We start from the raw sequence: 21,571 nt of genomic DNA on the forward strand, positions 1-21,571 counted from the left end.
CCCCCAGCCCCGGGGCAGGGGCAGGGACGGCGGGCAGCGGGACGGCACCGGGCCCCTTGTGCGCGGGGCTGCGGTCAGCTCGAACCTTTAGGGACCCGCTCAAGCCGGCAGAGGCTGCGTTGTGCGAGCGCAAGGGCCCGGTTCTGCCTGCTGGAGTTCTCTTCCCGCGTTTTTTTTTTTTTTTTTTCTTTCTTTTTTTGTGTGTGGCTTTAATTTCAACTTGATATTTCGAAATGCATGTTGATTATTTTCTCTTCCTTGAATTTTATTTCAACTCCCAGAGATTTTTTTTTTTTTTTTTAAAGCAGTTCTCTTTGCTAGCTAGGCGAAGAAAGGCGCTGGCCTCAGGCCTTCCATTCGCACCTCCGCAGCCTCCGGGGCCCGTCGCTTCCTCTCCGGTTACCTCCAGAGCGCAAGCTTTCGGCGGCGGAACGGGAAACGTCCTCAGCGGCCAACCGGGGACCTGGGACCCAGGGAGCAGCCTCGGGGCCCGCCATCGCCTAGAGCGGAGGGCGCGGGTGGAGGGGTTCCTCGCTTCTGAAGGATGGGTTGATAAATATCTTCTAGGTTTGAGCCCTACTAGTCTGGAGATCTCTTTTCGGAGGCTCTGAAGACCGAAAAGCCTGAACTCCAGCCTGAGCCTGGCTTGGCCGGGCGCCTTTGGCGTCCCCACACCTCCCACCCAACAGTGGCAGAGGCCCGGGCTTCTGGGCACCCACCCCCAGGGTGACACTGTCTTTAAACCGCTTCCAAACAACCCCCTCCCTCGCGGGGGCCGCTGCCCAGTGTTTACAGCCGTAATCAGAGCGGGACGCGAGCGGCGGGGGGAGTGGAGTGCGCCGAGCGCCGGGTGGGGGCCGCGGCCGGGGAGGGGGCGGCGTCTGGGTGCGCGTCCAGAAGGGTGAGAGGGAAGGGCACGTCTGTTTTTCTCTAGCCGCCCCCCCCCCCCCCCCCCCCCCCCGCCACACATCCTGCACCTGTGTGTTCACTACCCCAGGACAAGTCGACAAAAGTGTGTGTTGGGGAGGTGGGCGCGGACCAGGAGCGTGCCAACACGTCCGGAGATCTGCCCCTGGCCGCGCGCCCTCCCGGCGGGGCACCGGGGCTGTAGCCTCCCGGCGCACAGAACCTCCCACCTCGCGGGCCCGGTCGCTATCCGCGTTCTCGAGCAACCAGGAGTGCCCGCTTTCGGTTCCCGGAGAAACGGTGGCCTCTACGGGAGGGCGTGAGCACAGGGTGCCCAACCAAGGGCTCTGTGACCCCACCCCACCCCGGCTCCCCGCGGCCCAGGCCCTCGCTCGGCCGGCCGGCGGGCTCCGGGGAGCGCCTCAGCCCGCAGGACGAGGAGCCGTCGCGCCCAGGCTCACGGGGACGCGGAGCGAGAGGCCGGCCGACCCGGCGGGCTGCCACCATCCGCCGCGGCTGGGGCTGCTGAGAGCTGCTGCGGCGCCCGGGTGGAGGGGGCGGGCCGGCCTCTGGGCGGGGGCGCTGGATTGACGGCGGGGCAGCGGCCAATGGCGGCGCCGGGCGGGCTGGTGGGGCGGGAGCCGCTAAAGGGGCGGTGTGAGCAGGAGGCCGGGCCCGGAGCGCGAAGGAGGGAGGCCGGGGCGGGAGACGCGGGGGCGAGGGGGAGGGGAAAGGAAAAGGAGGAGACAAAAAAATAAAAAAATAAAAAGGCTGCGACTTTGGCGGCGCCCCATGAAATAAACAGAGGCGGAGGCGGTGGCGATCTGAGCCCACCGCAGCCCGAAGCGGGGGACACGCACCTCGCCCTTCGCTTGGGCACTCGCTCCGAACTCCGCTCGGTCCTGCCGGGTGCGGCCGCCCCTCCGGGTCCGGAGCCCCGGGCTGATAGGCGAGAGAGAGGGAGCGAGCGAGCGAGCTGGAGAACACTTTTTTTTTTTTGTATTGTTATTGTTTTTGAGTCCAGATTCCCCCTCCTCCCCTTCTTCTCCCCTCCTACAGCCCCCCTTCTCCCCCGCCTCCTCCTCCCGCACAACTTAAAGAAAGACGGAGCGGCGCGGCAGCCTCCTTCATCTGGGGGAATTCGGGGCCGCTCGCAAGTTTACTACGCGAGGCGCAGCCAATGCCAAGCGCGGAGGACGCGGAGGGCTAAACACCGCGGCCGCCGAGCCAAACAATACCCGCCGCGCGCGGGGCGGCGCGGGCAGGGCCGCGGGGGAGGGAGCGGCCGAGCGAGAGCGCCGCGAAGAGGGCGCCCGGCCTCCGTCCGCCGCCCCCAGCGCCCCCGCCGCGGCCAGGTGGAGCCGCGGGCCCCGCCGGGCTGGGCCGCCGAAGCGCCGAGGGCTCCGCGGTCCTCGCCTCGCTCGCCTGCCCGTGCCGCGCGCGCGCTCGGGCACCTCGGCCCAGCCGCGGAGGCGACCGCATTCGCAGGCGCCGCTTGCGCTGCCGGGCCGCGGGGCGGGCGGACGGGCGGGCGAACGAGCGACTGAGTGCGTGCGCGCGCGAGTGCGCGCAGGGGTGGGGGCCGCGGCGCGGCGCTCGCCCCCCGCCGACCCCCCTCTCCGCTCGGTTCCCCACGCCTCCCTCCCGCTCCCTCCTCCCGCCCGCCCTCCCCTGCCCTGCCCGCCCGCCCCCGCCGCAGCTCCTTTAATACACTTTGGTTCTCCGCCTGGCTTTGGACTCTTCTCCACCACCACCACCTCCTCCTCCTCCTCCTCCCGCGCCTCCTCCGCCGCCGCCTCCTCCTCTTCCTCTCCGCGCCTTCGCTCCGCGCCCGGCCGCCCGAGGCACATCCAGGCGGCGGCGGAGGCGGCGGGCGCCGGAGCGCCGCTCGCGGGACTGAAGCCGCCGCCAACACCGCCGCTGCCGCCGCCGCCGCCGCCTGCGCTCGGAGCCGGGCGGCCGCAGGACGCAGCCCCGCGAGCGGGGCGGGAGTGGGAGCCAAGGAGGCGCGGGGCTCGCCGGGGCCGGCAGGGCGGGCGGGCGCGCTGGCCATGCTCCTGGACGCGGGGCCGCAGTTCCCGGCCATCGGGGTGGGCAGCTTCGCGCGCCACCATCATCATTCGGCTGCGGCGGCGGCCGCCGCGGCTGCGGAGATGCAAGACCGCGAACTGAGCCTGGCGGCGGCGCAGAACAGCTTCGTGGACTCGGCGGCCGCTCATATGGGCGCCTTCAAGCTCAACCCGGGGGCGCACGAGTTGTCCCCGGGCCAGAGCTCGGCGTTCACGTCGCAGGGCCCCGGCGCCTACCCCGGCTCCGCCGCGGCCGCCGCCGCTGCCGCCGCGCTCGGGCCGCACGCCGCGCATGTCGGCTCCTACTCCGGGCCGCCCTTCAACTCCACCCGGGACTTCCTGTTCCGCAGCCGCGGCTTTGGCGACTCGGCGCCCGGCGGCGGGCAGCACGGGCTGTTCGGGCCGGGGGCCGGCGGCCTGCACCACGCGCACTCGGACGCGCAGGGCCACCTCCTCTTCCCCGGCCTCCCGGAGCAGCACGGGCCGCACGGTTCGCAGAATGTGCTCAACGGGCAGATGCGCCTCGGGCTGCCCGGCGAGGTGTTCGGGCGCTCGGAGCAGTACCGCCAGGTGGCCAGCCCGCGGACCGACCCCTACTCGGCGGCGCAACTCCACAACCAGTACGGCCCCATGAATATGAACATGGGGATGAACATGGCAGCGGCCGCGGCCCACCATCACCACCACCACCACCACCCTGGTGCCTTTTTCCGCTACATGCGGCAGCAGTGCATCAAGCAAGAGCTCATCTGCAAGTGGATCGACCCCGAGCAGCTGAGCAACCCGAAGAAGAGCTGCAACAAAACTTTCAGCACCATGCACGAGCTGGTGACCCACGTCTCGGTGGAGCACGTCGGCGGCCCGGAGCAGAGCAACCACGTCTGCTTTTGGGAGGAGTGTCCGCGCGAGGGCAAGCCCTTCAAGGCCAAATACAAACTGGTCAACCACATCCGCGTGCACACCGGCGAGAAGCCCTTCCCCTGCCCCTTCCCGGGCTGCGGCAAGGTCTTCGCGCGCTCCGAGAACCTCAAGATCCACAAAAGGACCCACACAGGTAACCGCGCGGGTTGGGTCGGGGTCGGGACGCAGAAGGGGGAGAGGCCGTGGTTAGGTGGCTGGGAGAAACGCGCCGACCGCCAGCCCCTGCCCTGGAACGGGAGATGTTTTCGTGTGTGCGAGAGAGAGGCAGCGGCTTGTTATTGTTGGCGAATGAAAGAATATTATTATTGGGCTGGGTTTTTTCCATGTGCGGAAATTGAGTTTTAAATGATCGAGGTAACATCAAATGCATACTTCGGCTGATGCAACTGCTTCGTTGGCTCAGCTTCGGTGAATAATTTCCGTTCTAAACAGAACGCAGAAAATAAAAGTACCCTCCAACTCAGTGCCCGGGAATCGAGCCTAGAGAGGATTTTGCCAGCTTGTCTGAATGTGCTTTTCTGCTCCGGGTGTGCGTCTGCGTTTTGAGTGGCTTGTGTGTTTTTCCACTTTTTTTTTTTTTTTTTTTTTTAAACTACGGGCCCAAACGTCCTTACCCGGACTGTTTCCCATTAAAAAATGAGTCTGGTGTGAGCCGAAGCTGTAAAGCGTTTCTCGTTTTTAAAGTGTTTTTAAAGCCCATCTCGAGGTGGGTCGCGGAGCTTTACGGTGGGTTCGCAGCAGTCTGTGAAATTCTCTTAAGGGGCACCAGAGGGTTTGTGATTCCAAACTTGGACCGACAGCCCGGTCAACGAGAGCCCGGGGCGGCGCGGCCCCGCGGGGCAATCGCGTGAGAAGAGAGCGCCGAGGAAGAACGCGCCTCTCGCCTCATAGATTATTCATCTATGACCAGGTCCCAGCCAAAATCGTGCCAGACGATTTCCTAAAAGAAAGCCAAATGTTTTAGCAACTTCCCCCGTCAATATTTACCCCGTAGTGGGGGTGCGCCAGCGGCCTATTGTTCTCTTCCGGGAAGGGAGGCAGCCGAGGTGCGAGACAAGCTTTTAACAAGGTTTAAAATTTGAGAAATTTATTTGCATGAAATGCTCGCTTTCGAGTCCTGCGTCTGAGCGGATGTCTCCAAGAAACAATTTAGGTGCTAATGGAATTTAACGTTAAATGGTCCCCTCTCCAAGTGGAACAATGTTGGAGTTCTCACACCTCTAAATGACTCCAAGCATTTGGAATTCTGGCAACAGGATGCGGGGACCGCCAGAAAATTCAAACAGGGAGATTCTGAAAGCCTTGGCTGATCCCCCACCCCCATGGCCCAGCCTGCGCCTCTGTGCAGTCTCTCTCAAGTACTGCCTTATCTCATATTTATCTCTTCCCCCCAACTTGTCTTTAAAAGGCTGGGAGTACGACCGAGAATTACTGGTTAATTCAATTTGCAGAATTTTGGATGGGAAAAAAAAAAAAAAATTTGCTGGCTCAGTCGCTATCCACAGTACGGTCCCCAAACAACACACAGTATCTCCAAATGTAATTGCCTACTGGCCCCAGAGAGAAGCCGACAGCAGCCTGTGTGATTCTGATAATGCCCCAAATATTTTGTCATAATAACAGCTTCTCCATGGCGAGACCAACTTGTTAGAAGCCTTGAGTCCAAGAAGCCCTGTAAGAAAAGCAGTCAGGCAGGGCTGGGGTTCGGGGCGGGGGCGGGGGGGGGCTACCCCAACTTGGTCAGAGATGTGAGGAAACGCGAGTCAGCCTGGAAGAAAAGTAAAATAGGAAATAGAAGCACGGCGGTCAGGTGGGAAGGCGCAAAGGAGCCCCAGGCCCTGGTCGCTCCTCTTTCTTCCTCCCGGAGGCCTGGTCCCCTTCCAGGCCGAGGGGTGGGGTGGGAGCTAAGGGTTCCCGGGGGCGCGGGGGGTGGTGGCGGGGGTCTCCGGGCGCGCCGGTAGCCAGCGCGCGTGTTCGTGTCCACAGGGGAGAAGCCCTTCCAGTGTGAGTTCGAGGGCTGTGACCGGCGCTTCGCCAACAGCAGCGACAGGAAGAAGCACATGCACGTGCACACCTCGGATAAGCCCTATCTGTGCAAGATGTGTGACAAGTCGTACACGCACCCCAGCTCTCTGCGGAAACACATGAAGGTACCGCCGGGCAGGCGCGAGGAGGGCGAGGCGGCCGGGCTCGCCGCCGGCCCCGGGGTGGCGGGGGAAGCCGAGGGTCCCCGCCGGGCCCCCGGGGCTGGGCCGGGGGTGGCCCGGCCCCACAGCAGCTGCACTCACTCACACCCAGTCCCCTTCGCTCTCCCCTCCCGGCTTTTGTCTTGCAGGTCCATGAGTCCTCCCCGCAGGGCTCCGAGTCGTCCCCGGCCGCCAGCTCCGGCTACGAGTCGTCCACGCCCCCGGGGCTGGTGTCGCCCAGCGCCGAGCCCCAGAGCAGTTCCACCCTGTCCCCGGCGGCGGCTGCGGCTGCAGCGGCGGCGGCGGCGGCCGCGGCCGTGTCCGCGGTGCACCGGGGCGGAGGCACGGGCGGCGGCTCCAGTGGAGGCGGCGGGGGCGGCGGCGGCGGGGCGGGCGGGGGCGGCGGCGGCGGCAGCGGCTCCGGCGGGGGCAGCGGGACGGCCGGGGGCCACGGCGGCCTGTCCTCCAACTTCAATGAATGGTACGTGTGAGAGGCCGGGGCGGGGCTGCCTGGGTTCCTCACCCGGTAACAGCGCCGAGAGCACCCCGGTGATCGTTGTTGTTAAAATTCCCAATCTGATTTTTATGATGATGAAAATGATTTTAACCAGCAGAAGGATTTTTAAAAGTTTTTTTTTTTTTTTTTTTTTTTTTTTTAATAATCTAGGCATGAAAAGCAACGATATCCCTTCTGGAATCTTTAAAGCTAAAAATATAAAATAAATAAAAAATAAAAAATCCTTTTAAAAAAACCCCATAAAAATATTGAACCAAACCTCCCCTTTCCCTCCCTCCACGCCCCCTTCCCTCCCCACGCCTTTCCCAGTCTTCTGACAAACTGTGTACATAGCGGACTCCTTTCTTCTCCGAGGTGGTTTTAATGGCTTCTTGGTGTATAGAAGTTTGTCCATTTGTAATTCTCCGGGATTTTGTTCCTTCTGCCTCTCTTCCCTTCCCTTCCCCAAGTGATGGGCTTTTTTTCTTTTTCTCTTTTTAGTTTCCCCGGTTTCTTTTTAAGTAATGTGGAAGAAAATGGTTTCTTTTGTATTGTGGTATTGAATATTGTGTTCCTTTTTATGAGGCAACTTGATTGTAAACTTCATGCAACTATAGACTGGAAAAAAAAAAAAAAAACAAGCCGTGCCAAAGTCTCCCTTCTGTTTCTTCAACACGCAGATCCACAGCACTCACATCCCCATCACCACCACCAACGCTTGTGAATGTATTTTTCTGTTAGCTGGGTTTACATGTGATGTTTTAGTGCTTTTGCAAGTTCAATCTGTTAGTTCCTGTATGAAAGATTGTGGGGAGGGGGGGAGTAAACGTTGTGCCGTTAGCTTTTTCCGTAATAACACCCTTCCTTCTGTAAATACCCGTTACCATATTTATCCATTTGTAATTAAATTATGGTATTAACTTGCTACAGAGGAAACAATATTTATAAAGAATGTTTCTTAACTATAAATATGTACAATTGTGGGCATAAACTGTTTCAGATTTTTTATTTGAAGGTTTTAAGTGGTTTGATCATTTCTTGTGATATGTTTTGAGAGTAATGCATACAGAAATATAATAAAATGTGTTGAAACTGCATGAACATACTATTTTTTTTTTTTTTTTTAGCCAAGTTACTCAAGGAAATGGGCAGGAGGCAGCGGAGGGCTGATAGGGGTCTGGGTCAGCTGCCTGATTGAATGGGAGGCACCAACCTCGAATTCAGGGGGGAAGGTGTATGCGGAGAAACTGGGCCAAACTGCCCCTCTGGCAGGAAGTCTCAAAATTATTTTGTATGTCCTTTGTTTCTGTAGCTGAGAGTGAATTACATTTTTGGAAAGCCCCTTCGAGGACCCGCCTGCAGGAACCTTCGGAGCTTCTAATGGCTCCATTATCTGCGGCGGTGCCTTTCTTTCGGCTGTTTGGACTGGATTGAAGAGCGCTAACCATTTCCTTATTCTTTGTTTTCTGTCTTCCCTGCCCCCTTTCCTCTCCCTCCCTCTGAAAAGCTGAGGTACAGTTATTTTTAATTGCACGTTTAAAACTGAGTTGAGTCCTTTGTTTTTGAACTTGGTTCAATGATGATTATAGTTTAAGGGCCCCTTTCTACTAAAAGTTTTTTTTTTTTTCCCTTCCTTGAAATTTTAAACAGCTTGCTCAAGGCATCCTGCTTATCTGCCCAGCTACTGCTCACCCATAAGTGCGATGTTCAAGGGAGGAAGGTGACAAATAGACTACACTTTGATTTAGGAAAACCACCAACCATCGGCCCCCAATAAAAGAGAACCTCTTCAAGAATTCCGTGAAATCAAATAGAATAAGCTGCAGAGATGGAAACGGCCAGGTGGAAGTGAGTGAGGCAACAGGACTGACCACCAGCTTTTCTCTTAAGGTTTGCAGCCTCACTCCCCTCCCCTGCAAGAGTTTCACAAGAGTTTTCAAACAAGATGCTCTAAGGGAGAAGGCAAAAATAACATTCAGAGTCAAAGGGTAGGAGTGGGGTCATTTCTTTTTGAAATCCCTGAGGCTTCAGGACATTTCCATCTTCCTGGGGATCCGTGTTGCTCAGAGAGGCCCTGGCAGGCCCGGAGTCACCACCCAGTGGTGAAAACGTTTGGGGGGGGGGGGCAACACCCCCAGAGGATCGCCTAGCAGCGAGCAGGGCTCTGCTGTCTGAAGCTTATGGTGCTGGCGGGTGGCTGTGGCGATGGGCCTCCTCTCCTGCTCTGGCCCTGGGCTTAGCCGCGGGGACAGGCAGGGGAGGCTGAAAGGCCGCTTAGGGAGAAGGGCAACTCTGACCTCCCAGAGGCCATGCTACCTATTCAATGGGGAAGGAAAGACGGTAGCCTGGGGGTGTGTGTGTGTCCTGGAGGGCGACAGTGGCCACCAGGCTATCCCTCCCCAGTGGCCCAGCAAACTGCTTACGTGCCAGGTCCTGAAGAAATCAACCCCCTATTAAAATCAAATTTATAACCTCTAATAATATTAAGGAAAATTATTAAAATAATTGGCATATGTTACTGATCCTTGGGAGATTTCATTGAACACATTGTAAGCTGTGAGGAAAACGTGTAGCTTTTTCAATGCCCCTATCCCTGGGGGAGGGGGCGCACGCATCAAATTAAATATTCATCATAACTTGTGCAAGAATGAGATGGTTGATTTTAGATGTTTTAATGTTTTAGGCTTTTTTTTTTTTTTTTTTTTGGTGGGAATTATTGGCTTTGAGACACCTCCCAAAACTAAGGAGAAGGTTGGTGGGATGGTGCTTTTTTTTTTTAAAGTATCAACTTGAGGCCTTGGATTTTCCCTTTTGGGGGAAGAAGGAAGGCCGGAGAAGAGGACAGTCTCCCAGCTTTGCATTGGCCGGATAGCTTTCCAGAGCTGAGGTCAGAGAGCTACCGGCGGCCTTTTGGGTCTGGGGGCACTGATGCTGGTTGTCAGCAGGAAATAAAACTGGGAAGGGGCCTGGCCCCGAGGAGGACCACAGCCCGGGATTGGTCTCCTGGTCCATTTTAGGATGTGAGGGGCAGAGGGGGGCGGCTTTCCAATGAAACATCCCTCGGTTCTCCAGCCCTTGCGTCCCACCGCTCTGTCCAGACAAGTCACAGACCCGACGGTGGGGCCGGGTCTCGGCGTTTCACGTCGGCCCTACGCGTCGCGGAGACGGGATGGGGGAGATAGGGATAGTCAGGGTGTGATAGCATCAGAGATGGGCACCGGGGGCAGGCCGCCCAAGATCCTGCGTGGCCCCGAGGTACCTGGGCTTGGGGTGGAGGAGGGGTGCAGGCGCCCTCACCCCTCCCCTGCCTAAACGGACCCGTATCTAACCTGCCCTCGCCTGGCCTCCGTATCTAACCTGCCCTCGCCAGGCCTCCGGTACCACCGAACGGAGCCCAGTCTCTGCATCCCCTCAGGGGAACCAGAGCTGCACCCGTGGCTCGCTGCCCGCAGGGACCGGGTCAGGGGCTGGGGTGGGGTGGGGGACACGTTTCTGCGAGTCAACGCCGTCAACCTGAACTTCAGATCTCCCAAACTCGCTCTCTTGCGGCTGCGCTCCATCCACCACCACCGAGTAAAACTCCCCGCCACGCGAGACTCGCTTTATCTGAAGGCAGCTGCAGCCCCCTCGGGAGAGGCCCATCGTTATTATTATTAATTATCGTGATCCTCACTGCATTATTAACGACCGCAGTGATAACTGGCATCTCGGCATCTGTATCTCCCGGTTCAGTGATGGGACATCAAGCTCCGGGCGGGTGCGGGGGAGGTCGGTGCTGGGGGGAGGTCACTCCGGGAGCAAAGGCCCGGGTCGGTTCTTCTCCGGCCGAAAGGAAGCGGGTCACAGGCCCAGCAGACCCGTCCCACGCTGTCCGCGCCCCTCTTTCCTTTCTCGGTGGCTCCTTCTCTCTTCCTCCCCTCCTCCCGCCCCCACCCGGTCCCTTTGTCTCTTTCTCGGACGGATGTTTTCCGTCTCAAGTGGCGTATGTATTTTCCGCCCAAAACTGAGATCAAGGGCAGATCCTAGGCTGGACCGGAGATTCGGGTTTCCCTGGGCTCCCTGCTGTCCTCCCGAGACCTGGGGTGGGCTAGGAGGCCCCGGGCTTTCCAGGCGACTGGTGGTCCTCCCGGGTCGGCGGGCCTGGCATTGGGAGGGGGTTCTGGTAGGTCTTTGATGGACCTACCCCGGTGGCACAGCGGTACCGAAGGGGACCCACCGAGTTCCTCTCACTAGGGACTCGGGTCCTAAACCCCCAATCTCATCACGCCGCGTAAATAACCCAAAGGGAACGCTAGGCCTGCGTCCAAGAGCTGGGAAATAAAGGCCTCAAAATAACACCCCGCCAAGACTCCGGTCGAACCATGGGATGCATTTTCACTTTAAGGGACACGTGCCCCGGAAAGCGCCCCTCGGGATCCAAAGTAGGCGTTCAATAAATACTTGCCGATTGATGGATCAGAGTTTGGTATCGCTCGTGTTCCGCGGGAACTTGGAGCGCCTGGGCCCACAGCTACCCCCAGCAGACCGCAATGAATGGTTTCTATTTTTAACTGGCAGCTCAGAACAGGGCCTGAGAAATGTCTCCCTCTTTTCTACCCTCCTCCACCCCACCCCACCCCCACCCCAACCAGGCCTCCAACAGATTGTTGCTGGGTTTTTTTCTTTTAGGGAAGAATCTAGACCCTTCCAGACTGAATCGGGGGATCTGGCATAAACGCTCACGCCCGTCCAGCTGGGCTCCTGAGAACGAAAGGGCAGCGCTGGGCAATCTGAACGGGGTGTTATCAATGAGAGCGTCTGCAAACCAGAACCCCGGCAGCCCGAGGGTTCGAGTTCACGGTCAAGGCGGTGGGGCGACTGGGGCCGCAGCGTCCACGCCCCGCCCCGCCCCTGCGCGGCCACAGCCCAGATCTCGGGCGGGGTACCCGGGGGCTCAGGTCCTCCCCCTCCCGCCCCGCCCCGGCAGGGCCCAGTCGGGGAAAGGTCGGTGCTGGGGCCCCCTCTTCGCCCTTGCAAGTTTCCCTTTTTTGTTCCCAGGGGTCGACGAGCTTTTGCTGAGCTGACACCTCCTGCGTCTTGCCCGCATCCCGCATCTCGCCAGCCCCTCACTTGGGATGAAGTTCGGCACGGCTGCCAGCCTGGAGCTGGAGGGGGGGGGGGGCGCCCCTTCCCTCGCGTGCGTGCGCACAGAGTGTCACACACACACACACACACACACACACACACACACACACACAGCCCTCCTCTGACATCCCCGCAGCCCCCACTGCGGGGCTCGTGTGACCGCGATGAGCCACGGAGATTTGGGGCAGGTGGTCTGAGGAGCCCCGCAATGGATGCTCTCGCCCCTCAGAGCATTCCTGGCTCCCCCCGCCTCCTCCAGCCTCTCTACGAGGGGCCCCGGCCTGCCAGGCCCCGAGGCCCCCTCCTCAAGCCTCCAGCCTAACACTAAGTTGGGTGGGAGCTGCCCGCAGTCCGGGTCTCTCGGGCCCACTCCCCTGGGAATGTGATGGGCGACAGGGTCCCGCCTGCCTTCTGCCCCCCGGGTGTGCGTTGTTTGGGGCGGGGGGCGCCCCGGCATCTCTCAGTTAAACCAGGGGGAGCTGACTTTCCCCCACACTCACACACCTCACCTCTTCAACCTCTGCCTCAGTCAGTCCTCTCTTTTCCGAACCTCTGAAGCCAGTTTTTTTTTTTTTTTTTTTCCTGTCCCTGAGGCCAAGCCGGTGGTTCCGGGGAACAGATTGGCGCGCAGCGCCCCTAGAGAAGGTGGAAGGGGGTGTAGAAATAAGAAAATAATAATTTCAAAGATAATAGTTGTGGCTAAGGCTCTGACACTGAGATGCTCCCGGGACGTCGGCGGAAGCCTGGTGAGGCTCCAGACCGCTGTTGGGCTGGGACCGGCCTGGGGTTCTCTTTGGGAGGGGGGTGGTGGGGCCTTCGAAGAAGGCTCTTGTGTTGCCCCCTCCCCCCCCCCCCCCAACAAAATGTGGGGTCTGGAACCAGTCCGAGCCTGCAAGGGCCTGGCCGGGAGCGGCGCTGGGATTCCTGCTGAAGAGCCGGCTCTTTGGTTTTCTTTTCTTACTCCTGGTCCACTGGGCCCTTGGTGGTTGGCGCGGCTGGCTGTGGTTTCTCTAAACTCTTTGGAGTCGGTTGGGTCTGTTTGCCCACTGCTCCCTGCCACCCTCCGCCCCGGGCCTGTCCCCCCTCCCGCTTGTCGCTGGCAGATGAATGGTGGCTTTAATGAGCAGGGGCGCGGCGCTGGCCGGGAGGTTCTGAAGATGCTCTGACCTGTACGGAGGGCGCGAAAGGTCAGGCGCTCGCAGGGCCCGGCTTGGGCTCCTCCCAGGCCCACGCTGCTCGGATATTGATCCTGGGAGAAAGATAAACAGAAAAGCTGGACATTCGGTCATGAATACTAATGAGCCGGGGTAGGAGTTTTAATTGCTCTGGACTTCCTTCCCACCCACCCCCCCCCCCCCCCCCAGTTAATCTTTATTGCAGACTTCGAGTCGGTCTTTCCGAGCTTCGTTTTGTCTCCTTCTCTCTCCGCCCTCCTCCTTATATTTTCATTTGAATTGCCCAGGCGAAAGAGACCCGTGTCAACTTGACTTTTTTTCCCCCCTCTCACAGGGCCGGTGTGCAAGAGCCCACAGCTCGGGTTCCCAGCGTGGGGCTTCTGCTGCTCGCTAATTCTGGAAATGTAGAGGACCTATAAAAGAAATTGTTTCAGTGTGGTTTTTGGTGAGCCTGCTTCTTGACTTCCTCACCCTCATTGTTTCAGAGACTTCGTGTGTCCTTGGCCTTTAAACTTCCTCTTGACAGTTGCATCTTTTCTCCAGGCACAGAGCCCCCTTTTTACTCCAAACCTGTGCCTTCCACCGCCAAAGTTTCCTTTTCTCAAGTCTCCAGGATTTGACACTGGCTTTGCCAACCACAGCGTCTGTTTCAATCTAGTAGTGAATTCCTAGGCAAGTGAGTTGACCAGATTACATAAAAGTAGTACTTTTCTTTGGTACCTATAAGCAATAGTGAAATCTGAGATGGGAACCTCAGGTAATTTCCAGAGATTTCGGCCTCTTTTCTTGATATGTATTTGATAACTTAGACTTTTTTTTTTCCTCTGAAAATAAAGCCGTTCTTGAATTTTCTCCTGAAGCTGTATAAATTGACTGGAAATCCCATAAAGCAGCTTCAGCTGTGTGAATCAGGCGACAAAAAAAAGTGCAAGCCCATTTCTATAACGGACTATGTAGAAATGTGTTGAAAATGAAGACAAAAAGAAAAAAAAAAATCAGCTACACTAGAATAATCTCCAGTGTTATTCTGATTCTCAAAGTTTTCGACAAACTAAACCCATATTTCACATCATTGCCAATAGGTCCCAGCATTGAAGTCTCCTGAGGATTCTGTTTCACTTACACTTTTCAGTCCAAACTTTTTTTCCTTCACACAATGATTTATTATGTAGGTAATTTTAGGGGATACAGTTTACAGCTTGAATTATTAGACTGAACACCTCTGGCTGACACTACGACGCCTTTTTTTTTCTGCCTGCAGCTGCGAGTCACAACCCCATTTTCATACCCAACTGCTGCACATTCCTTCACAATGTATATTTCCTTCTTGCAGAGATCAAACATGCTTTGGTCAAAGTGTTTATTTTAAAATACAGGAAAATTAAAACTAAACACAGCTTTACTGAAAAAATCCCCAAATGTATCATATTTTCCTCCTCCGGTGCCCACAAAAAAAAAAAAAAAAAAAAAAAAAAAAGCTAACAAATTGCACCACTTTCTGGAATAAAATTTCAAATCCAAGGAGAACACACAGGCACCTACAGACACAATTTTCATTTTACTATTGAAACACATCAGGAAACCTCCCTCTTCTCTTCATGTTTGGACTCCTATTTGGATGTCTTTAGTTTTCCTCTGTAAAAATGTCACATGTTAAAAACAACAAAGACAACAGATCCTTAAGATGATGCTGACAGGCGTCTATTTTATTCATCAACCCACACGCTCCTCATTTCTGGTTCAGTTTCCCATCTTGGTATTTTTCTTTTAATTGTGTCTCCCAGAATATAACTTCAGGGGGAGAAGGATATTTTGAAGTATTTGCCAAAAGGAAGTAAAAAAAAAGCGGGGGGGGGGGGGGGACATATTTCAGAAACAAGTTAACATTTCCTCAGCATCTCAGTAGGTGCATGTGTTTTCTTTTCCCCTTCAAATGAAGGTGAACAATTACCAGGTAGAATCGCTCTTTGTTAGCACCTAAATTGGATAAAGTCGATGTCAAATCTGAGGTCAAGTTATCCTTCTGCAGTTCACTATCCACTGCATTTTTTTTTTTTTTTTTCTTCTTTTTTAGCTTCTCTCACTAACCAGCTGAACAGGATCTAGACCTTAGCCACCACCTCTCCTAGGCAGTTTACTCAGCTTCCCAAGTCTCACAGTTCTGTAGCGTGGCAGAGACTGTTAGGCTGTTTTTAATCAAGTTTGGAAGCTGAATCTTTTCCCTCTGATGACTTTGCCCAGGGGTGGATCCGGCTGAAAGTCTGGCGCTGCGGGCAGCGGGCTCGGCCACCCGTTTTTCAGACACAACACCAGAGAATGGCATTGAAATAACTGCGTGTGGTAGAACTGCTTCAAAAATGTTAACCTCTTTTACTATCCAAGCTTCTGGGCTAAAGGGCAAGAGAAGCTAAAAGGAAATCTGAAATGATATTCATTTATCTACCTAAGGCAGATCGAGAAACTGAAAAGAGAAGACGCTTTGGAAATGTATGTTACAGAATCTTTCAAATTAGATGCTGCTTAGGATGAATGGTCGTAAAGATTTTTAAAAAAGATTTGATTGGTCAAAAGTTTTCCAGATATGAGTGATAAATGAATAGTCTAGAGGTCTCCTTTGAGAAAGAATTTACGGGGCATATGGAACATAATCTATATATGATCTTCCTATTCTTCATGGGGAGGCAAATTATAGTACAAACTATTTGGATTTTTTTACTTTAGATAAAGAAATGAAAATATTTAGACTTTATGTATTATTGAAAATTTTTTGCAAGAGTGGAGAATCAAGGATTTTCAAGACCAATAACAAAACAAAAAATCATATTACAGTCTGCCTCTAAGATACATTTCTTCCTCTGCTGGGTTTTCAAGTGATCTCTTTAGTGATTCTTTGTTTATTTGAACAATCTTTCCAAATTAAAATCACTGAATATTCTCCCCTAGATAGCTTGATTTTTGTCATGCAAATGTTTTTAAAAGTTCTGTATGAAAAAGCAAAGACTTTTTACAAAGTCTTAGTAACAACACTTCATATCATGGCCAAACCAATTTATTGTGAATGCCTTTCATCTTTGGTAGATTATTTGATAACATCGGAAAACCTCACTTTGGAAATTGTCAAACCTTGTGTCAACCTTATGTGAAACTAATTTCAGAGTCTACAGTTTGGGGTTTAAGATTTCATTTCTATTTTTTTAACTCAAAAGAATTAGTTCAAAAATTGATTTGGTCTAGAGGAGACACTAGAGGAGGCACTATCAGTGAAAAAGTCTTAAAGTATAAATCAAACACATCTCAGCCACCTCCTGGCCCATACATTATACACACCCTTTTTGAGGAAAACATTATCTTAACTGCAGAGAGAAGTCATATCAGCCATTTGACTTCAAATGCCTTTCAGAAATGTCTAATGCAGCTATTTCACAGCATGGCAAAACATTGATCCAAAGTTTCAGGGTGACATGTTCCTAATTCTTCACCTGATAATTAACTAATTCAGAAATGCAAAAAACAATTTATTGGGCAAAGTATTGCTTCATCTATTTAACATAGACATCTTGCATAGCATGCTATTGTAATCTGTGTAGATTCTCTTCTATGAACAACTCAGTTCAATCGTAGACTGTACTATTCTGTCATGCCCTTAACAATTTTGCACTTGAAAGTGAATGTTGGGCACTCTGAGGTTGGAAACTGAATCGATTGCCTTTCCTGGGAGCAAAAGACGTCTCCCTCTGACAGATGCTACTTTGGGTATCTTTTCTGCTAAGCGGATCTCAGACCTAAATTAGCTTCATCATTTGCTGCTCTGTTTTCCTAAGATTTGTGGTCCAAGTGGCAGCCCTTCCTGAAACACACCACGGTGTCTTGTCTCATAGCGGCGAAACCGCTTGTTTCTTTGCTTCAACTTTCGTTTTGTGTTTAAAATGCAATAACCTAAGTTAAAAATCATTTTAAAGAGAGCACTTTCCAGAAGCACTTCCTTTCTTAGTGCCAGACAGCGTTGTTCCCCAACCTCTTGGCTGGAACCCTTGCTTTCGATTTGTTTGTTTCACGCATTTCCCTAAAGAACCCGGCGCATTGCGCTATTTAACTCTGCTTTAAAAATGCATCGCTTCTGCCCTGAATCCTCCTCTGAAACAAATTGCTATCGAAAGTGTATCAGATTCGTTCCAAATATGGGATTTGAATCAATATTCCCACGCTAGAAATATTTTAAAAATTGTTTTTGTCATAGGATTCCATGCTTTTGCAATATATTTTCAATTGAAGTAGGGCTGCCTCTATTTCTCATGATAAACAAAAAGTGGCGATTGCCGTCTGCTTAGACCTTCCTTTATTATTATTTTTAGCAGTGTGTGTCATTACCTAACTGGTATGTGTTCTATCCAGCTCTTGATGATCTAGTTGAATTCTAGACATAGTGCCAAGAAGCGTATTTGAAGCAGATAAGTACGGATAATACAAATGCGTTTTGTTAGACCTGATGGATGCTATTTTTCTTTTAATAGGTTTGTAGCAAACTAACACAATAACACAATGTATTCCTTTTCAAGGTACATTGTTGAAACAGGTCTATTAAGAGCGCGTTGAGCTATTTCTCGCTTCTATTGAACAGTCTGTTGCTCAAACACAACAGCCAACAAACGCCAGCTGCCTCGACAAAAGTAGAAACCTAACCCTTTTATGTCATGTTTTAACAGAAAGGGTAGCTGTTTAATTAAAAACATTGATGATTCAGTGAAACAATGGAAACTCAAGTTCAAGTGGTGCTCTATTGATTTAAGATGATTTTTACTAGCAATGGGTATAATTCATTTTTTCCCCCCAGCTCTCTCTTGTGTAAAGGGGTTCCTTCTTGGGGCATTATCTGGGTGAATAGGAAAAGACAGAGATGGCTATTGCCTTAGAAACCTGATTAACACACATTGCTTTGAGGGTAAGGTGTTTAATTTATAAGTGCACCCCATATTTTTTGTCAGTTTATTCGCGGTGGGGAAGCTTTGAAAGTAGCTCCTCTCAGCAGGTTAAAAAGTGAAGTCTGCGTCCTGGCATTTAAATGTCTTTGTTATTGTGTCAAGCAAGTTGTTGAAAACCACATGCCCGGAATACTAAGGTTGGGCAGCTAGATGAGGCAAGTTGTGTGAGTGTGTGTGTGTGTGAGCGCGTGCACGCGCCCCTGTGCGCAGGGTTGAGTGCGAGGACAATTATTTTCATCAGCTGCTTGCTCGCCCGCGCCCGACTGCTCCTCTTTGCAGAACCGACGGCCTCCGGGGCTTTCAACTCTGCGAGCAAACCAGGAGGAATTCCTGTATTGAGACTCCGTCCTTGAGAGCGTCCAACTCTCTCGGCCCTGGGGAGCCGGGCTCGGCCGAGGGTACTCGGGTCGCCCGCCACCCCAGGCAGGGCAGCACTCGAGGGCTGCGAGGCTCCGGGTTCAGGCCCCCGGCGACCTCCGCGAGGACGGCCCGCGAGAGGCTGCGGCCCCGGGGCCCAGGTGGGCGGGGGGCAGGTGCGTCCCTCCGCCCCCGCAGCCGGCGCAGTCCAGGCGGCGCTCGGCGGCCGCGGTTCATCCTTCTTCCTTATGGCCGGGTCCGCAGGCCCCGCTTCCCAGCTCCCAGCCCCGGGCGTGTTGGGGACTCGGGAAAACACAGCTCGCGTCCACCTTCCCCGCTCACCATGGCGGCCACCAAGGCCAGGGGTTCGCTGAGCCGGCCGACAGGCGGCCGCAGGGCCTCCCTTCCTCCGTAAGGCGCCCTTTCCCGTCCGCTGAGGGGGAAGCCGAGGGGACTGGAGGCCCAGGGCCGTGGCCTCCCGGGGCCTCCACAGGGGTTGGGACGGTCCCCGGGGTAAGGCCGGCGACAGAGCGCCTCAGGTACGGTTTGCCTCCCTCAGCCGCCCTCTGAACGTCCCCGCCTCCAGGCCGCGACTGGCCGCGAGCGGCCCACTTCCGCCTGCTCCCGGCGTGCTGTGCGTCCAGGGTCAAAGGGCGCGGGCCCATCTTCCGGGGCCCGACTCCCCATGGCGTTCTGAGTAACCGTGGGCCCTCAACGCCGGAGGGGAAGGCGGTCAGGAGGCCTCAAGGCCACACATGGCCGCCCCGGACCGCCCATCGGGCCCACCGTCCAGGCCGAAACCCAGGGGGAGAACGTGGCTAGAGAGGGAACCGTCCGCATGGGCCCCGTAGGCCTAGAGTGAATTATTTAAGCTGTTCCTGGTGTTTAAAGAGGTTTTGCAGTTTTTAAAGAATGTTGTAAAAAAAATATCAGCCCTTGTTAACTCCCTCATTATATGCTTTTCTCCCACCTCAGCTGAACAAGCCATATTTCCTGAAACAGAGGAGCTATGTTAAGTGTTTAAACATGTGTCAAGTGTCTTATAAATAATACAAATTCATAAAGAAGGGGAGGAAATTTCACTGATACCTGAGGTACTTGGCGCAGCTACGTTTCACTTGAGTTGGGTTATTTTTGGCTGCGGGATTATAGAAAGGAAACTGCTCCGAGATGACTGGGCACCTCCTGGAGCCCTCTCCCTTTCTTAGCCTGCTCCCTTTGAGTCTGTACTCAACCCCGTCTAGAAATGCTTTTGTCTCCTCCACGAAAGAAAGAAGTTCAGATGCTCTGCAGAGTATGTTTGATTCAGGGTTAATACTCAATGCAGTATTTTGGAGTCACCTTTTCTGTCTTCTCTCAGCCTCCTCCTATTCAAAGTTTCTGCTCCTGTAACATTTTGCTATGACACCCTCCCCCCCCCCCCCCCCCAATTGGGAAGAAAGTGCTGCTTCTGGCAAGAAAAAAAAAAAAAAACCCACAAAAAAACAGTAGGAGAGATGAGATCTGGGCTTTAACTTGAGATATGGGCCAGTAAATCATTTCAGTTTTTGTATTCATTCTCTTACCTAGGAAACCTGGATAAAGGTGTTGTCCCAATACATTCTGAGAACCTCTGAGGAAGGTAAGTCCAATGGATCATTTTATAGTAAAATGAAAAATATTGTTTTGAAATTGGATTTCACTTAAGAGTTAACTTATGTACTTTGGTTCCTTGGATGACATTTTTCATCTTGATTGTCGTTCCGTGAAAGATTTCTTGGGCCTTCTGTTTCTAGCTGTTGTTGTTTAGTCGGTAAGTTGTATCTGACTCTTTGTGACCCCATGGACTACAGCTCACCAGGGTTCCCTGTCCGTCGTTATCTCCCAAAGTTTCCTCCGGGAGTCATATGTTTCTGCCTTTTCATACTGTTCATGGGGTTCTCGAGGCAGGGCTACTGGAGTGGTTTGCTCTTCTCTCCTCCAGTCGACCACGTTTTGTCATAACTCTCCATTATGATCTGTCCGCCTGGGTGGTCCTGTAGGGCATGGCTCATAGATTCATTGAGTCATGCAAACCCCTTCGTGATGACAAGGCTGTCATCCATGAAGGGGTTCTAGCTGTTAAAATGTTTAAGCTGCAGGAAAGAGTAGGCATTTTTAGTTATTACAATAGTCAAATGTTTTCATGAAATCAGAAGTGTCTTCATTTAAAAATATCATTGTGAGTGTGATTCAGAAAAATCAACTGCATTGCAAATTTCAGGAGTAGGTTACAAATTGACTTTCCTGAATAGTAGTCTCCTAACATTCTCCATTTGAGGCTTTGTGCTTCTGTCTTATGCATGCACACTAAGTCACTTCAGTCGTGTCTGACCTTGCTGTTAAGTTCTCCCTGCTCCTTGTGCTGTATGCACCTGGTGAAATTCCATCCAAATGTTTCTAGGGTGCTCAGGAGGTACTGTAGGTATTTTCAATAACAAGCCTGGTAAGCTGCCAGATTTAGTAGCTGAAAGTATTCTGTGTTTTCTCTCAGCTCTCTGATGATTTACCTCCTGTGGGATTTTTCATGCATTTTGGTTGCTACTTTTGCCGGATGTTGCCTGTCTTGTCAGGCTCTTCTGGGTGCATTCTAGCTGCTGCTTTGGGATACAGTTGGTGAGGAATGCACTGGCAATGTGGAGAGGCCAGTCCTCTGCAGTGTTCATTGTTGATATCTGTGATACGCTCTGTTAGAGGGTTCCAGAATGGTCTGCAGTGTATTCTGTCAATGGTTTTAATAGAAAAAGGTATTTCCCCTTTGTGTTTACAGCCCTCTGTCTCCTTAGAACCTAGATTTGAATCCACAGTAGTCTGAGCTAAGAATCCTGACTAGTCTCAAGAACTGTGGTACATTCACAATTACTCATCTCTTCTGAGCACCAAGACTTTGTTTCAAGATCAAGCTACCTAATCTCTTTGCTCAAGATAATAAGTTTACTTCCAGGAGTCTTCTCAGTCTTCCATGTAAATAGATTTCCAGTGGTGGTTTTCCTGTTCTTTCAGAAATTGCTCAGCTGTGTTTGAATGCCAGTGATGAAAGCAGCTTAGACTGTACATTTAGGGACTAGTTGGGACTGTTCCCCAACTATTCACTCAGAGGTAGATCTATATACACACTATAAATGACCATATTGGCAGATGAAAACTTTGTTGAACTTAGTGAATACCTTTTTGATGTTTAAACAATTTTTAGTAAGAATGCCAGCCATCCATCGAAAGCCAAACAATAAATTGTGCACAGAATAGTCAATACATAGATAATGTACTCACTTGCTGTTTGTACTTAAACATTAGCCAGTTGTCAACAAATTGATATCTAGGCACTCCCTGAGACAGGCCT

At 53.1% G+C, this 21,571-nt stretch overlaps 1 protein-coding gene and 1 pseudogene across 2 annotated transcripts; one reads left to right on the top strand and one right to left on the bottom strand.

Annotated features, from left to right (window-relative positions):
• The first annotated feature begins 2,942 nt into the window (after nucleotides 1-2,942).
• Nucleotides 2,943-6,723, top strand: ZIC2 (Zic family member 2). 2 transcript variants are annotated; one of them, XM_061133085.1, is made up of 4 exons: nucleotides 2,958-4,029; nucleotides 5,883-6,046; nucleotides 6,232-6,383; nucleotides 6,528-6,723. In XM_061133085.1, exons 1-4 carry the CDS (start codon nucleotides 2,958-2,960, stop codon nucleotides 6,571-6,573), a joined length of 1,434 nt encoding a protein of 477 aa, XP_060989068.1. In that variant the 3' UTR covers nucleotides 6,574-6,723. The 2 variants fall into 2 exon arrangements, with proteins under 2 accessions (XP_060989069.1, XP_060989068.1); XM_061133086.1 differs by having other exon boundaries at nucleotides 2,943-4,029; nucleotides 6,232-6,723.
• Nucleotides 6,724-18,946: 12,223 nt separating this feature from the next.
• LOC133049372 (asparagine synthetase [glutamine-hydrolyzing]-like) overlaps nucleotides 18,947-21,571 on the bottom strand; it is a 45,910-nt pseudogene continuing 43,285 nt past the window's right edge.

The sequence above is a fragment of the Dama dama genome, chromosome 30 (assembly GCF_033118175.1).
Source record: "Dama dama isolate Ldn47 chromosome 30, ASM3311817v1, whole genome shotgun sequence".
NCBI lineage: Eukaryota > Metazoa > Chordata > Mammalia > Artiodactyla > Cervidae > Dama > Dama dama.